The sequence below is a fragment of the Platalea leucorodia genome (genome assembly GCF_965183815.1).
Source record: "Platalea leucorodia genome assembly, chromosome: 5".
Lineage (NCBI taxonomy): Eukaryota > Metazoa > Chordata > Aves > Pelecaniformes > Threskiornithidae > Platalea > Platalea leucorodia.
The window spans coordinates 72,437,367-72,455,722 of NC_138827.1; the positions used below are offsets into that span (position 1 = coordinate 72,437,367).

The 18,356-nt window shown below is 41.7% G+C and overlaps 1 protein-coding gene across 1 annotated transcript; it reads right to left on the reverse strand.

The window, feature by feature from the left end:
• Nucleotides 1–3,126: 3,126 nt before the first annotated feature.
• Nucleotides 3,127–14,556, reverse strand: WDR12 (WD repeat domain 12). The gene is made up of 13 exons (XM_082311745.1): nucleotides 14,475–14,556; nucleotides 14,285–14,379; nucleotides 12,896–12,990; nucleotides 12,124–12,230; nucleotides 11,108–11,223; nucleotides 10,548–10,702; nucleotides 9,708–9,753; nucleotides 8,823–8,908; nucleotides 8,485–8,625; nucleotides 8,270–8,375; nucleotides 7,337–7,469; nucleotides 6,427–6,499; nucleotides 3,127–5,671 (listed from the first exon to the last, which is right to left on the reverse strand). Exons 1-13 carry the CDS (start codon nucleotides 14,513–14,515, stop codon nucleotides 5,594–5,596), a joined length of 1,272 nt encoding a protein of 423 aa, XP_082167871.1. The 5' UTR covers nucleotides 14,516–14,556; the 3' UTR covers nucleotides 3,127–5,593.
• Nucleotides 14,557–18,356: the final 3,800 nt, after the last annotated feature.

Consider the following 18,356-nt stretch of genomic DNA (forward strand, 5'->3'; position numbering starts at 1 on the left):
TATGTTTTCAGCATTCCATACTGTACATGTCTTGATTTGGACGGTTTGGTAGACTCATCCAGACTGAGCAGCTGTCTTTCCTAGACCAGACTCAGCCAGCCTCTCACTGGCAGCTGAAAAGCCACTCATTTCATGCAGCTTACAGGACAATTTAAATTGCTTTTCATGACAATTAATTTTAACCCCAGTTTTGCCCCTAATTTGAGATCTCTGCCAACGTGCAGACAAAATTGGTGATTCTAACTCGATTGGGCTTTTTTGGCATATGAATTGCAACATAAGCTCCCGTAGCTTGTTGCTCTCCAACAAAGCAGTCTGTGCAGCTCACTGTGGCTGCGTGCTTCTCTCACCTGCGTTGGCCAAGCAGGAGTCAGCTGTAGGGAAAGTTGAAGCTTACGCTGGCATTGGTGCTGAACCAGCCAAATAGCCATTCTGTTTGCTGGGATGTTGGACTAGAAATCAAAGGTAGTTCTGCCCATCAGAACAGGATCTTCAGCCTTGCTCTCTGAAAAGCTGTTTTCCTCAGTCATTTAACTATCATACAGAGGTCCAACGGGGATAGTGTGACACACAACCTGCCACAATTAGGCATTCGCAAAGCATGTTTAGTAAAACTTACAGGTAAACAATAACTAATCCTACCAAATGTGAATAACTTTTTTTTTTTAATTCTGAATACTTTTTTTTTTTTTAACAAACAAGGAAACAAAAAGATGCAATAAAACAAATAATAGTGTTAAATGAAGCAGGTTGATAATCCATAAACTGTATTCACCCCTGGACTGGGGCGTGTGAGGGCCAGCTTGGCAGCCCCATTCTGACAGGGAGTAGAAATCCAAGTCACAGAATCACAGAATGGTTGGAGTTGGAAGGGACCTCTGGAGATCACCTAGTCCAACCCCCCTTCTAAAGCAGGTTCACCTGGAGCAGGTTGCACAGGATCACATCCAGGCAGGTTTTGAATATCTCCAGAGAAGGAAACTCTACAGCCTCTCTGGGCAGCCTGTTGCAGTGCTCTGTCACCCTCAAAGTAAAGTTGTTTTTCCTCCTATTCAGCTGGAACTCCCTGTGTTTCAGTTTGTGCCCGTTGCCCCTTATCCTGTTGCTGGGCACCACTGAAAGGAGTCTGGCCTCATTCTCCTGACACCTGCCCTTAAGATATCTGTAAGCATTGATAAGATCCTCTCTCAGTCTCCTCTTATCCAGGTTAAACAGACCCAGCTCTCTCAGCCTTTCCTCATAAGAGAGATGCTCCAGTCCCCTAATCATCTTCGTAGTGCTCGCTGGACTCTCTCCAGTAGTTCCTTGTCTTTCTTGAACTGGGGAGCCCAGAACTGGACACAATACTCCAGATGCGGCCTCACCAGGGCTGAGTAGAAGGGGAGGATAACCTCCCTCGACCTGCTGGCCACACTCTTCCTAATGCACCCCAGGATGCCATTGCCCTTCTTGGCCACAAAGGCACATTGCTGGTTTGTGGTTAACTTGTCCACCAGGACTCCCAGGTCCTTCTCTGCAGAGCTGCTTTCCAGCAGGTCAGCCCCTAACCTGTACTGGTGCATGGGGTTATTCCTCCCTAGGTGCAGGACCCTACACTTGCCTTTGTTGAACTTCGTTAGGTTCCTCTCTGCCCAACTCTGGCCTGTCCAGGCCTTGCTAAATGGCAGCACAGCCTTCTGGTGTATCAGCCACTCCTCCTCCCAGTTTTGTGTCAGAACTCGTTTAAACTTCATGTAAGTTCATTTTCATGAAGGAAAAACCTCACCACCAGGCTATGGGCTGTATGTTGAAAGGAATAGGCAGAGCAGCGCTGGCTGGGGATCTGTGTCCTTGCCCCAAACTCATAAAAACTGCAGCCTAAGCAACCCACAGTCTCCTGTCAGCCTGTCCTCTCCTGCTCTCGCCTGTGCCTCCAGCAGAGCACATGGTGCACCCCTCAGCAGCTCACACCCAGAGCAGAGGGCCCAGCAGCAAAGCATTTGACTGGGGAGCAGGTATCTGAGGTGAGTTTGGGGGTCTTAAAGCCATGACCGGCGTGTGGGTTGAGGCTGCCGCCCCCAGCGCTGTGGGTGAGCTGACGTGCCCTTCCCTGGTGGGGGTCTGCATGGTTTATGGAAAAGGCGCTGACCTGGTGGGTGGTACCACGGTGAATGGCATTATCCACCCATGGCGATTTAAGTTGTGTGTCACTTTCACTGGAACATTTACAGTTTTCTTCCCCCTCCCCTTGTTATTAATTCGATCTCCTAGTTGAGAGAAGGCTGAGAAATTAAAGATTAAAAAACTAAACAAAATGCCAAGAAGAGAGGAAAAACCAGTGCTCTGCCAGGGCTGGCTGTCGGAAAGCGATGGCAATCATCCAGAAGCAAAGATGAAAGTCTTAAAGCAAGAAGAAAGCTGAAAGAACCAGATGGGGAAGAGCAAATACATCAACAGAAAATGCAAGTGGTCCTAAACCAAGGACCAAGCAGGTGAGCCCTTGTCTTAAACTAATGCTTGTGTCTTAATGCATTATGTTGTTTGAACTGTGTTTAGAGGCAGCGTATGTGTGCTTGTAAAGTTACGTTTATGTCAGGTGGCAGTGCAGAATGAAAAGATGAAAGAGGACAATTTCTTGCACAACCTTTCAAAACCAAACCCACCCCCCCATCCCCATGGATACAAAAAATGAGTAAAGCTTGCAGTAGTTGACTATTGTCTTTATTCTCCTCACTTGCAGTATCACTTTGATGTTTAAGGAAAACTGTTAGTGCATACAAGTTCTTTACTCTTCTATATTATGCTACCAGGCCACTACCAATATGCAGAAATGTGTTTTTTTTGTTTTTTTTTTTTTTTTTTTTTTTTTGGGGGGGAGGGGGGGGAAGTATTTTTGTGAGTAGAATCACCATCAGCACCTTGATTCTGGAAGACCAAGTTTGTTTTTGACTCAGTTCTTTTGCAATTTTAAAATCAACTCATGCTGGCCATTCTAATTTCACATCATTATTTTAAATGAAAGAACTGCATGTTTGGAGGAAAACAAATATTCTTATTAAAATGTTTTAATTAAGATTACAGCTTATCCAAAGAACTGTCAGTCAGCCAAATCTAAAAAGTATTTTTGTAGGTTCTAGGATAATTTATAGACAGTGGTAATACAGATGCATTCCAAAAAGGTGGTGTACTTGTGCTGATACCACTTCATAATGTTAATATGGTTTACTTAGTTGCTTCTTTCTGTGTCTGACACAGTACTTTTCCAAATAAGAGAACCCAAAGTGAGAGGAGGGTGTAAAACCCCTCCTGCTTCTGAACTGTGGTCTACTGAAACCTACCGTTCTAGTTACACTCTGTATATTTACTAGAGGTGACAAGTGTGGTAGATCTAATGGATTCAGTGTTTGAAACTGAAACAATTAATGCCAGCTGGGATTTCTTAATTCTAAATAATATTAATCTTTCTAAGCTAAGTTGACAGTCCAACTGACATGACCTTTTTAAAAAGTGTTTTTTAAATCTTTCTGGGAAGGCAAGAAAACCGCATTAATCTTACCTGTCTTGCATTCATGAGTCTTTTGACACATGCATATAAGAGAACGCACTTATTTTTATCAACTACTTAATTGGCTGGAGGAGCTCCGCAGCTAGCTGACTGTAAAATACCACAGTAATTCTAAAAGCTATGCTCGAGCATAATTTATCCAAAAGGAAAAGTGAAAAGAGAGTAATGAAATGAATGTTTCTTATAATACACAAAATAGCTCAAGACTTTAAATTAAGTGGTCACTGGGAGTCTTGAAGAGAAATGAAGCAAACTAGTTTCCAAACTTCCTTCACTGTCTTGCTTTCCACTAAAAATATCTCCAAACTTGACCTGGTTAAGACCTCCAAAAGTCAGATACATTGGATTAAGGATTACCTAAAGAGGATATTACTCTCTTCCATTTTCATACTAAAAAATTATTAGAGTTTTTTTTAAACTTTTATGAATATTAAGCCAATGATGGCTAGAATAGACTGGCATATCCACAAATGTGCATGTGAAATTATACAAATCTGTAGTAGTGGGAATGAAGGGATACTGCATGTTCCAGCACATACTAAATTCCTACTCAAAAAATCCTTTGTATTTTTGGTAGGTTTACAAAACAAAATAGTTATTCACACCACATCTGCCAAGTTCCAGTTTGTGGAGTAAATAGAAGGCAATGTTTTAAAGGAATAAAGTTTAAATAAGAAAAAAATATAATTAGTCGCTCCATTAAGGTATGAATAGTGTCTATTGCTTTAGAAAGAATGAAGCACGTACTAAGAACGTGCACATGGGTAATAAGATGATGGCAAGACAACTAATTCCTTGTAAGCAGCCCTTGTAAATAAAGGTTAGTCTATTAGTTGCAGTACATTACTTGCAGAGCCAAGGGATCACAAATCCTTCCCCTGTACTCTTGCTGTTTTCTCCATAGTTTTGCTGGTCTGGTATTTCCTAAACTGCTTACTCAGAACTTGTCCGTATTGTAAACCTGGAGGTCAGAGTTTTCACTCTTCAAAGAAAAATTAACCTTGCAATTTAAGCATTTGACTTGACTGTGCTGTACGGGCCTTACGTTTATTGAAAGCTAAGACATTAGTGAAGATATTCAAGCTTGGTTTCCACATTGTTAAACTGCTGTTTTAACATCACATATACAGCATCTAACAAACTGCAGTAATAGCTTTTTCATTTAAATGCTGAATTAAAAGCAAGACCATCAGCAGAGAAAATGAGCATGTTTGGATAGTACTTATCAACCTAAAAGCTATTGCAACTTTTTGTATCCATTTTTTCTAGGAACAAATTAATTTTTCTTCCGCCTTCTCTGCGTGATCCTCCACTTGTTTCTATACATCTGCTGCTTTTTAGGAGTGTAAGATACCACATTAGTTGTACTGCAACATAACATGTGCTGTGGCACAAGGCAGGCACATTCTCATAAAGTAATTTACAGCCCTAATTTATGAGCAACAAAAAATGGAATATTTCATCTGCCAGTAAGTCTGTCAAGTTCCTGTATATCATACCATTTGCACTGCAAACATACTAAGTCTTCAGCCTAGAAAGAAGCCTGCGTTCATCAATTAAGGACCTAATTGTAAGAACTGCCAACAGCCATACTGAAAGGCGAGCTGAAGTCTGATTTTTATCTGAAGTGAAGCACTAAACCAATGACCTGTAGATAAAAGCTTTATTTTTTTCTCAAGGGAAAGCAGGTAAACTCAAAAAATAATTTAGTCCAATGAGTAATTTTTCTCTAAGTATCAGGAACAGTTTACCCCTTATTAAAAGGGCTATACAAATAGTCATTTAAAAAATGTTAATTCAAAGCCATCAAAAAGGGAGGAAACGCCCTTTGCTTTGTTTCACACTAATCATATTTGTAACTGCTTGTTGCCATTTTTCCATGACAAATATGGATATAGGTTACCAATACAAAAAACAGGAACAACAGCTCTCTGAGCAACAAAAACCTCCTTTCTTCACATGTTGGTTGTGTAGAGCTGCTAACAGAGAGCAACTGCTGCAAAAAAAATTTTTTTTTTTTTTTTTTTTAAGTCTTCTGGCTGGTGACCTTCATGCTCCAACATCAGAGGCTGTAGCTGGGTATCTGTAGCAATACAGTTTGTTGTCTGCACCTCCACTCAATAGCAACTGATGAGAGGAAAAGAAAACTGTGATTAATGTCAGAACTAAGCAAAATACCTACACAAATGTTGAGGACTGATTTTCTTTCCTTTGAAGACATAAAAAGAAGTAATGAGTAATGAATAATGAACTGTTAATGCATGACTAAAACCCAGAATCAAAGTGCAGAAGCAACCTTGTCTCTTCTCCTCCTCCTAAAATTAGAAGCAAAGTTTTTGCAGGAAAATTTCTAAAGCTCTTCCTGCCTTTTACTGAGAACAGGAGCCACACTGAGAATCTTGAACATCAACAAAATGTTGTTTTCCCATTTTATAGACGTGTGTACCACTACAAGCAGAAGAGCTTGCTATAGAGGATTATATAGTTCCCCCCTTCTACACGTACTGCCATGCCCCAGCTGTCAGTTCATGCTGCTGCCTTAGTCTCCATGGCAGCAAATGGTACCTTAGAACATGTATTTTCTCAGCAAGGTGTGGTGCTGTTCTCATGTCTCTCCTTGTTTGGAACATCAGTGTAACGCCCACTTAATGCTACAGAGCTTAAACTCCCATCCTACTCCTTTGCACAGTACCATGGGAAAGTGCTGCAGTGCGTATGACAGTAAGACCCAGTTATCAACCCAGTATCAACCACAGCACAACTAAAACTTCCTGTTCTCTTCTATCGCTAAGCATAAAGGAAAAAATAGTCCATGACTGCTTTTAGCCCTCTTCCTAACCACCACCCATATAAATTGAGTAACTTGTTCTTCAGATTCTTACCCCTGCTTCTGTCCAGTCCACACACAAAACCTTGTCTTCATGAGCAGCCAAGTCATACAGAGGAGCTTTGCAACTGGTAAAACACAGGTATTTACAGTCACACGTTTGAAGTTACGTGAACAATCACAGAAAACAGAATTGGTCTCTGGAAGAAATACTATCACAATGCTATCAAACAGATGTGGTCTAGCAGTTATAAATACTTTCAGAGTACAGGTATCTACCGTCTGTGACGTTTTCTCTGCTTTCTCCAGAGCTGATCACATCAGTGTTAACCTGTCTTACACCCCCAAAGAGAAAAGTAGCAACATTTTTCGCCTGCTTGCAAACTACCTTGAGACTGAAATTTAATCAATCTGCTTGTTAGGAACAGTTTATTATATAGTTTCCTTCTTCCATGTGTGGATGCTGCTCGACTGTGTGTGTTTTCCAGAAAAGCCATTTATGTCTTCTGAATGCAAACCACTTCATTCCTTGGAAATTTGTAATGAAAGGCCTGAAAAGAGTATCAAGTGAAACTTCGCACTGTTAGGCTCATTCCTTAGAAAGAGAATGTATTTTGTTCCTTGAAATAGAGGAATTGTTAGCAGACCTTCTGCTGTTCCTCATCCCAGCAGCAACGTTATGGTTGCTGCCTTCTGCGTGTCAATCAATGCTGCTGTTAACGCCAGGTAAGTCCTGTGTTGGAACGCCATACAGCTCGCTCAGATGGTAAAGCACAGGTCCTCTGGTAGACTACAAGTAATTTTTCTCCCTTTCGTTATATGCTTCACTCCTAAAATCTAGAGGATTTTCAAAAACACCACAGGCATTTCCAATGAATGTCTCAGACTGCTTTTGCTGTTTCATTAGGTTAACTGACCCAGTAAGCTTACATGCCTTTGAACAGCAAAGAACACGTTTATTTTACCTCCTTGTGTCCCAGAGCTTCACAATGTTGTCCAGAGATCCAGAGATCAGCTGATGCTCGTGGGTAGGTGACCACTTCACAGATGTCACCCAGCCTGTGTGAGATGTCAGAGACAGGAGAACCAAGGAGCCATCTGAACAGAAAAAGGAGGAGGGAGGGGGGGAAGACATCAGTAGATGCCACCTGAAACCAGCACTTCTAAGATGCATACAAAATCCAGTGAGAAAAGCAGTCAGCAACATATTTGTGTTCAAGGTAAGTGTTTCTCCCACCAGTAATTCTAACTTTAAGAATCAAAGTGAACTTTAAACAAAAATATAAGCCACACAAGTTCTGGGGAAAAACAAAACAAAACAACCTCAGAATGTATTTTCTTGTCACTAAACTTTCTTTTCAAAGACTTTTGAAAAAAGTGAACAACAACAAAAAGCTTTTATTATTAACATATAAGAAAATAATACTGTTAAACTCTGGATTAGATTTATAGAAGCTAAACAACTAAACAGTATATGAAATAACTTATGATTGAGCCTACTAGATTCATCCGCAATCCTGTCAAACATGGCACCACTATATCTTAACAAACTGACTACTACTTCACTTTAATTATGGTCCGACCAACTTAGGTTGAACCTTACAAAAAAAAAAAAAGTTCAGGCCTGCAACTGCACAGTTGAGCATTCATTAGTAAGTTTAAAAAAAAAGGGGGGGGGGAACCTAAGCCAAGTTAGTTATCTAAATTTTTAAGTGAGAAATCACAAGAAGTCTTGCACTGGATTACGGAAAATAGATGTAATCTTTGCACTTAATAAAAGCCCCCAAATGGCTTGTTTCAAGCAAAGGGACCAGAAAACAGTTTGTGAGATGTCTCCCAACAGGGAGAAGTTCTGATTTTGAAAAAACAACTTTGAGAGCACATGTGTTTTAGCTCACCTTTGCTGCGAGGATCCCATAGTCTAATATGCCTGTCAGTGCTCCCGGATGCGAGGCGTCGACACAGTGGTGAGTAGGAGACAGAATTAAACACTTTGTTTCCTGTCTGTCAGAAAAGAAAATAGTAACTCTCAGAGAGGTGCTACTATTTTGCACAACTATTTTCTTTGAGCTGGACTTCCGCTGAACCTACAGAGAAAGTACAACGATCTCACCAAAGTTGATTTGAGATCTCCAGTCTCAGCGTCCCAGAGTTTAATGGTGTGGTCCCACGATGCACTGCAAATTTCTTCAGCATCTGTCCACAGCACAGAGGAAACAGCTTCTGTGTGGCCAGAGAGGGTTGCCAGGGGAGTCTAGAATTTAAAGGCAAGAGGAGAGTAGATGGAATATTGTCAAAAAATCTGTTCTTTCAACAAATAAAACTATGTGTCTGATCAGCCTGAGACATATCACCAGAAGTTTTCATATAGTTAATTTTAAAAAAGAGAAATTATTTTGTGTGGCCGCTCTTCTAAAATAAAATCCTGGACAAATGTGGAACTCATCTTACCCTTGTTAGTCCCAACTGTTCAGTTTTCTGCTTCTTCCGTGGTCTGTTAGCTGCTTCCTCCATTTCATCCTCTTCATCCGTAGGTACTGTGACAGAAGACAGTCAGACTTGATCTAGAGGTTTTTCAATTGCATTTTCGTATAAGTAATTAAGCAAAACCCCATATTTACAGTACATAACCTGTCTATGGTGCATGAATATTTTAAACTTACACCTCTGATCAAATCAGTATTATCTCCATTTTGAGCAAGAGGAAAATGAATGCAAATTAAGTGATATTCTCCAGGTCACGCAGTTTTAAGATGAAGTCCAATGAATTTTTAAGACCATCCTTACTCATGGAATCTTCCAACAGTAATTCACGTGTGTGATAAACACAATCTTTCTTTTAGATACAATACCTACATATATACTCCCAAACTGAAAGAATATGACTTGAACAGTGAAAGAAAGCATTCAGATCAAATGGGATTAGTCTACATTTCTAGAGAAGACCTGGTCATCTTACTCTCCTCCATATTATGGTGTCAATAATAGAACAGGAAAATTACCCACAAACTTTTGATTTGTAAGCAGTCTATACTGAAACCTGCATATTTATATAAATCCATTAAAAATAAACAAAAAAAGTACTGTGTTCTGAATAAAATAAACATCAGCATGCAGTTGATAACCATATCTGAAATTGCGTTACCAACCAAACCAGCAACTTAATATAGTGATGTATAGCCTTACAAAGCTTACAAAAAAAAAAAAAAAGTTCTACCTTGTTTTTAATATTACAGACTCAAATTTTCTTAAAGTATTCAGATATTCATCTTTCAGGTTGTTCCAAGTACAGGTGTTTTTAAGAGAGCCAAGAATCCCAGCTTACACTTATCTTACCTGCAGACCAGATCTTTAACATCTTATCCCAGGACCCACTGCAGAACTGTATGAACAGAAACATTTTGTTAAAAGTCGATCCAGACACACCTTGTAAGCCATACTAAATACAGTTCCTGCTTAAAAAATTAACCAATGGGTTATAACACATGAAGAACAGTGCTGGGCTCCTCAAAAAAAAAAAAAAAAAAAAAAAAAAGTTTGGCATAGATCAAATTATTCTTTTTCCTTCCTTTGCCGGAAAAATATCTACAAAATATCTCCTTATTTCCTTCAGCACCAAAATGTTTGACTTTAACCTGTCTGATATTGAGTCAAGCTGGGAGCAATGACTCCACCTTTGGTGTGAGTGCTCTTACCTGTTGAATTCCTGGATAAAGGGAAAGGACCTGACCTCTTCTACCACCTGCTTTTTCTGAGTATCATTCTGGAAATTTTTTTCCCACCAAAACTACTGTGAAAATTTAGGTCAAATTTGAAAAGAGTTCATTATAACGCAAAATTCACATGCGTTAAAAGTAAAATTTACTTAAAAATAAACATTCAACTTCACTCACAGCAGTCAAAAGCGGCAGTATAATGGCTTGTGCTAGCTAAAGTCACCTTCAGCTTTTTGTGACATTAGAGGTTAAGTGCATCCCTTTGAAAAGATGGCCTAGTGTTGATGTAGCACTCCTAATCCTCAATAACCACCATTTATAACAAGACTGGAAACTGAACAGTGTGTCACTCATAATAACATGATGTCTAGTACCTATGCAGGGACAAAAAGACAATTTTTGAGATACAGGCTCCTAACACCCCAAAAGACAAAAAAATTTCATTCCAGGAGTCACTCACTTTAGTTCTCGTGCAATCAACAGCTATGGAGTCTACACTCCCAGCATGTCCCCGGCAGCAGTGAAGGGCTTTCACTTTGTTTTTCTCCACATTCCACTCCCATAGCAGGATAGTTTGGTCCATAGAAGCACTGAGCAACAGGCATGATAAACTATCTGAGGAAGAAAAAAAAGTCATGCTCACATCCAACTCAGCTTTCCGAAGTCTTTATAGTCTATATATAACTGTTCTAGTCAAAGAAGAAATAGCAGATAGATAGAAACTCGTACAATATCTCACTTTACATTCATGTTACCCTGCAAGTACAATTAATATAAATATACATACCAGTATTTGCTAACGAAGACTGCAAGGTGGATAGACAATGTACATGTTAAACTAACCATACTCATTACTCTTAAAGGACTGCTTTACTCTCACCATGACTTCATTTCTAACACCACTGACAGAGATCGAAATAATTGTAGCATTTAGATAGTTAAATATTCATGGTTAAGGAATGCTGACATTTCTCCCCCAATAAATCAAACTATTATTACTCCCCTAATATATATACTGACCTTGCTTCACCCATGCCACATCCTTCACTACTTCTGTATGCCCAGCTATTGTCATGATGGATTTTCCTTCCAAAGACCAGATTCGTGCAGTCTGATCGTAGCAGCCAGTTAATATCCTACAGGGTACAGAATTTGTAACATTATTATCTTTAAAACCAACGATGTTTTTATGAAAAAAAGCCTCAATGAGAAACATGGAAAAATATTAGCATAGTAATTGGTTAGCTGAAATGAATTAAAAATATAGCTACTTTGTGTGTTAAAAAAAAAAAAAGAGAGAGAGTTTGGAAAAGTAAAAAAAATCTTTTTGTTACAGAGCAAAGCTTCGTTAAAACCTACAACTGCAAGGGTAGGAGTACAGGCCAAAAAGAAAAGCAATGAGAGCACTGCATATTCTGGTAGGCGAGACTTAAGATCGTATATGTCGTTAAAAATAAAAGATTATTTGTTGTTCGTGGTATATTACTGGAGGATCTCAAAGCATTTTAAAACCATTACTTAATATAGAAACATTACCTAGTTGATTGGAAAATGGATGTGAAAATACAGTAGAAAAGAACAATTATGGTTGGTTGTTTTTTTTAAAGCAAAGCTCTGCATAAAGGTACACTATTATACTTGTTGCTAATAAATGTCACATTTGAAGTCAAGGGTTTAAGTTAAAAAGAGAGATAAGGAAATCTTGCTGTCCTTTAAGAGAAAGAATAGTAAGCAGCATTTGTATTATCCATTTGTATTAACAGTATCTCATGTTCAGTGACTCTAGCTGTTTTCTACTTGTGTTAAAGTCACTGTCAGCATCGAATAGAGGTGTTAAAACTGAACTGCTTACAAAAGCAAGTAGGTGACTGACTTGACAGGTTAAAAAAATAAAACAAAAACAGAGCAAAGAAGGGGAAAAAAAAAAAGCCCCAAATTATTAAAGAGACAGAACAGCACTCCATTTGACACCACGGAGTCCTCTGCACACAACAAGAATAAGCAAGACAAAACTTAGAATTGGCTTAGTGCGGTACCATTCTTCAGTGGCTTGAACAGAACTGATCCAGTCATCATGGAAGATGCATTCCTCTGGCTGAGGGGCCATATATTTCTCCACATACTCTATTTCCACCACTTCTTCCTGAGCTCACAGACAAAATGCTTATTTAGTGTGGTTTTATTTTTTTTTAATCAATAACAGTAATATTTAACTGTAGTGTGGTGTAAATATAAAAGTTTATTGGGTGAAGATCTTGGTATTCAAGTCCCTTGCCATGTTAGTGGAATTAAAGTCTTCAGAAAAAAGTGCCTGAATTATATTGCTTTCCATATTTTTAATCAAATTACTATTAATAGCAAGCCGGAAGCAAAAGCAAATAATTTCATTCTTCTCAGGTTCCTCTTTTTCTGTATTTACCCGTATAAAACTGGTGTCTAAAATACATCACAACATTTTCTAGAGGTACTACTAACCTCCCCCATTATCCCCCAATGTAACTAATAGAGTAGGAGACAAAAATATATTAATGATGAACTGAATAAGACAAGAATTTCCTCTCTGAACTGTATACAGACAACAGATTGGATAATGAAGTTCCTTGCACAGTCCCATACTCTCTAATCACTTTGCAGTTCAGAATGGATTTAAACATACAGGGAACTCTCCTGGGAAAGTCAGAAAAGAAATAAAACTGAGCAAGGAAATCTACCTAGTCAGGATAACAGTGTAATGCCTAAATCAAATTGAAGTAAACTGGCTAAATCTGTTCTACTGTCCAAGACGGGGAGAGATCGAGTATGACTTACTGTGGAGATATTTTCCATCTCCATGTGCGTGACAAGCGGCATACGCAAGAACTGGCCATTGATAAGGAAGTCAAATTCCACATATTTGTGATCCGCTGAAAAAAATTTAGAAAAAATCCGTGTTCAGGTGTCACTATTTGATACCATCAAGTACAGCATCATTCTGTGAATGGTTCAGGAGAATGGAGCCAGCAAAAGGTTCAAAAAGACAAAAAACAAACAAAAAAACCCCACTCTACAAAACAGTTGGTTTCTTCTCCAGTTTTTAGTGGGCAGCCCATGAATTTCACAGGATTCTGTGAGTTAAGAGAGAAGGAAAATTTGCTGTTGGGGTTCAAAGAGTTAAGTTTGCCTCTTATTATTAACATATTAATTTCTAAATCCTCTTCTCTGTAGCTACGTCTAATCAAACCCCAGTGGCACCTCATCACTTTCTGGATGGAGCTTGCCACTGCTAGCCCACATCTTTGTCATCACTAGCTAGAGCACTGTATTTGAGGCAGCAATAGGAAAATCCTAAGAATTTTCAGTTCATATATCTCCCTCTGTAATGGCATAGTTGACAAAGGCCCCACATTTTGACAAGGGCATTGCACTGCGCACTAGTTTTCTATTCAAGGTTGTTTGTAATTTCATGGGTTAAAAGCAACAAGCAGAAATCTCAGCAGGTTAAGATACAATTAGTCTAGTTTCTTATAGAAAATGGGATTTTTCAACAACATTGCACAGGTGTCTTTCCCCCAAAAATCTTTCAAGTCAGTCAGGCCCATTTCAGCTAGCGCTGACAGAACGGCTGAGCTCTTCTCAAAGCCTTTCATAAAAACCCAACCTTTGGTTTCATTAGTTCTTTTGCCAGGTTTTGGGGAACACTTCCATTCCGACTTGCGGGGGCAGCTTGGTCTGTGATGCTGGGCACACGCTAATGCAGCCTTTGGAGCATTTCTCCTGGGACTGCCCACCAGCCCTGGCATCTGCTGAGTTTCAGATCAAGCTCAAAGAGGGCCTTACTCCGGACAGCCAGCCCAAAACAGAGGGGCAGGCCCGGCTCAGGCTGCAGCCTGAGCCCACCCAGGGGCCTGTGGGTGCCAGGGTGCTGCTCCTGACCCCGACAGCACGTTTCTTTGGCCGGGCCGGCCCTGAGCCGTCCCGCTTGCGGCACCACGCACTGGAACGGGCCGAGTTCAGCCAAAGCACCACCCTGAGTGGCGTGGGGGAGCTCATGGCAGAGCCGCAGCCTGCGCCCTGCCCTGGGGCGCCTGCCCAGAAACAGGGGGATGAAGCGGAACTCGGTCACCTCTCGGCAGAGCGGCTCTGAAGGACAGGCGCCTGCTCGGGGGTTGCTCTGAGCTCCCTCTTGGGAGAAGCGGCCGCCCCCGCCCCGGCACCTACCGTTACCGGCCGCCAGCAGCTTGTTGATGAGGTGGCTGAGGTCGGTGGTCTCGGAGGCCGCGGGCACCGAGAAGGGGACATCCTCCACGGCGTACCTGCGGGCACACAGCGCCGTTACCGCCTCCGCGTTACCCCCACCTCACACCCCACCCCACACACCCCCCCCAACCCCGGGCGGGCCTCCCCTCACCGGCGGTTCTCGGTGCGGAACCGCGCCGTCAGCTGCGCCATGCTGCCGCTGCGCCACGCGGCCGGGTTACCGTGGAGACCACAACGCCCAGCCTGCCCCGCGCGCGCGCGCGCCCCGGCTCCCGAGAGGCCGCGCGCCGCCACCTCTCCCGGCGCCCTCCGCGCGCGCCCCATCCCGGCTCGAGGGCGCGTGCGCGGAGGGGCGGTTGGTATGGCGGCGCCTGAGGGAACCGAGGTGCGGTTGAGTAGAGCCCTTCTGGATCCGCCGCCGCTCCCCGGGGGGGGAAGAGCGCGGCACGGCCCACGGCGGCACCGCCGCCGTGGGCCGTGCCGCGCTCTTCCCCCCCCGGGGAGCGGCGGGTGGGGCCCGCGCTTGTGTATCCCGCCCCGGGGCTGTGGTGCGGAGGGGTGTGAGGGGGGGGGAGGCTGGCGGCGGGCGCAGGGGACGAGGTGCCCCCCGTTCCCCTCAGGGCCGGAGCGTGGGGCACTCGCAGGCCCGTTCGCCGCTGGAGGCGGGGGTCCGGTGCCTCCCCCTCAGCCCGGGGGCCGCCTTGCTGCACCCCCGGCCGGGCGGTGAGGTGCGGTAGCGGCTTTGCCCCCGCGGCGGTGAGTGGTTCCCCGTGTGGGGCTGCGGCGTTCTGCCTGGTCTGTGTCTTCGTGGTGTAACTTGGGTTGTGTTTCTGTGCATGTAAAGTGACCCATCAACAGTAAACCTCCCTCTAAAAGTAATAAACCCCCCCATGCAGTGGACGCTAAAAGAAGCTGTGAGTGAATGTGGTTTTTTGGGAGAAGGCTGCTTGTGTGAGTACCTGCCGTGCGCTTGGTTTATATATCTTTTTTTTCCCTGCCTTTTTGACAGTTAACTTGTGGCCCCTCGGGGAAGAGTGGAGTTTTCCCTGCGTGGTGACGCAGGTTGGGGCAACCTCTTGGAGCGGGCAGGTGTTGAGGCTTGATGTTTTGTGAGACTCTGAAATCTCATTCATTTTTTAAGTGTACTTAAAAGATCTAACATTGTTTGTCGGAGTAATTGACACAGGTGCATTTTCCAAATACTTGTGCTAGCTACACAAAAGTGATTTACTTGAGAAACCTTTTAGAGTAGGAGTCCCCAGATCTGTGCATTCTTAATACTCTCTGCCTGCTCTTCCATGACAGAGATAAGCTAAATCTTAAACCTGATACAAGTCAATATAAAGCTAATTGTAACCCATTTACCTGAGGGTATCACTATGTCCTAATTTCCTTTCTGTTATGTTTTACTGTGATTCGTGCCCTTCATAATGGTGGTGGAGAAATGTCATCAGAGGTAGCTTTTTCAGAGAGAGTGTTTACTTGTTGTAAGCTATGCAATTATCTTAAATCTTTTTGTAAAACCTCTGAAACATTTCATGGAAAACACAAAAAAGATTGTTGGTGAGGCATTCAACTGTATGTATTTCCTGTCAAGAAGTATAAATTAAAACCAGAATGGGCAATATTGCTATCAGAAGTGCTGAAAACATGAACTTGCACATAAAGCTTTGATTTTTTTTTTTTTTTTAATGGGCATGCAATGAAGATTTGAAGCTTGAAAAATGTAAGAGAATTTCCTCCTTCCTGCCCCAACAGAGTACTCCTAGCTAGAGTGTGCTTATTATCACAATGGACTTACCTGTTTTTTACAGTTTAGGTTTTTCTTCTCATGACTAAAATCTTGCAATAATGACTCAGTGTTGAAATAATTAGCTCTGGGATTTTGAAAGGCAGTACTTCCCTTTGAGATCTGGCTGCATGTTGCCTTCACAAGAAGGCCTCGTAACTGAGGGAAGGCAGAAGTAAGCATTCATACAAGGTCTTAAAATTATGTCAGGCTAGAACTGGTGTATTTTTAGGGACCGCTGCTTTTGGTTGGTAGGTATAGCTATTACCATAGAATAAAGAATCGGAGACAACAACGTACAGAAATCTAATACTCTGCCTTAAGGCAGGGCGGAGATGTGACTGGTCAATAACAGGATTTTAAAGTAATGCTAGTTTGACTTTTCTGTTAGTGTCTTCAAAAGCTTATATATTAAGAATCAGTATGTGGGCTTCTGGATTCGAGAGGAGATTGCAACTGTTATGAGAAAGGTTCACCTCAGAGTGGGCATTGAAATCCTGTTCCTGTTGAGAGTACCTGATGTTATGCAAGTTGTGTCTGTGGATGACAGTCAGTGAGAGCCTAGCGTTGCAAGAGGCGCCCCGGCTTTGCAGCTGTGTTATCGTGGGAGTTCTTGATGGGTAAATAAATGGAGATGTGACTGCCTTTTGTGTTTTGCTAACTGATCTTGAACTATCAGTGCGTTTGTCTCTGGAAGTGAACCACTGATGGCAACGTGTAGGCTAGATTGCAGCGCATACTGTTTGCTCTCTTGAGGATCCTGTCTGTAGGACCCTGCATAAAATGCTTACAATGGTTATATTTGCCTGCGCTAGCAGTTTCTGTTGCTGCTTGCTCTCTTTGTAGAGTTGAACCAAGGATAGCAATGGCCAGGTTTCCCTTTATTTTGAGCAAAGTCCTTCCCAAATAGAGGTAGGGTGAAGGAAGCAGTCCCGTGGTGTTAAAATGCACTCACCCTTCAGTTGGAAATGGCCTTGGAGTAGTGGACTTCACGGAGAGCAGCCAGCAGAGTGGTTTGGGTGGAGTTGCATTAAGGCTAAAGCTGAGGCATGGAGAGCTGCCTGTTTGATGTGTGCACTGAGGATGCAGCTGTTGATCCTGTTTTACACTAACATTAAACTCCCGCATTTCTCCTACAGCCCGTTGGTAAATGTGGGCTACAATGGTGTAACACTGGAAATTTTTGTGGCATTTATATAGAGTGTTTATGAAAAGAAGAGATACTTGTATCTTATTTACTCATTCATGACAAAATATTCATGCATATATATGTATACAGGATTTAACTGTTTTGTTTGGGGAATTTGTTAGCAATATTTCTACAACTATAAAATTTCTTAACTATGTATGTACTTGTACTGTATCTGTAAAAGTATATTTCCTTTAAAAAAAAAAAAATCTATTTTGTTTGGGGTTACACAGCACGTAGGTTAATGAAACCTGGATGGTTAAACCATGAAGTTCATTGTCCGGTATGATGTGCATGCCAATGGTTTGCCTGAGTTAGAACAGTGATTAGACAAAGTCACAGGGCAAAACCAATAAAACTTCAAGTATTTCTGGGCTGCTTATAAGAGGAAGCTGGATAAATATCGCTGTATGTTTACCCTACTGCTGTCATTTTTTCCCTGAGCTTTATTATTAACCAGCGTTAGATACAGGATATTGGGCTACTCACGTTGTTGGTCTATCCCAGTACAGCCGTCCTTATGTTCTGTAGTCGGGTTCCAGCACGCTCAGGGTACATGCCATCGTTATCTCTGGAGCAAACTTCTTCAGTTTATCTCAAAGAACTAAATGTGCTGCATTGGGAAAACTGACATATCTTCTTTACGTCTTTTAACTGAGGGGAAATGGTTGAGTGCTGATGAAATCTAGTTTTCTGTCCCTTTTTCATTTGCTGCTAACATGCTTCAGACATTTTAACTGAAACATCTCATAATTGTTCTCAGATCCAAAGCTACAAAATATTTGGTAAACGTGAGGTAGCTTCATTTGGAACTTGGTTTGGAGTGTCATCACTTGAAAATTGAATGGAAAAATAAATCTGCTTTAGATTAAAGTATTTAGTATATTGAGCATATGAGCAGCTTAACTTCACAATGTTGTTTGTATCAGCAGAATGCTTTATTCAGCTTCAAAAGCCAAGGAGATGTGGATTTACTTTGCCTGTGGTCCCTTATATCTTTGCAAAGCAGAATAAATGAGTGCTTCCGGGGTTGTACAGTTCTTTTCAAGTGACTC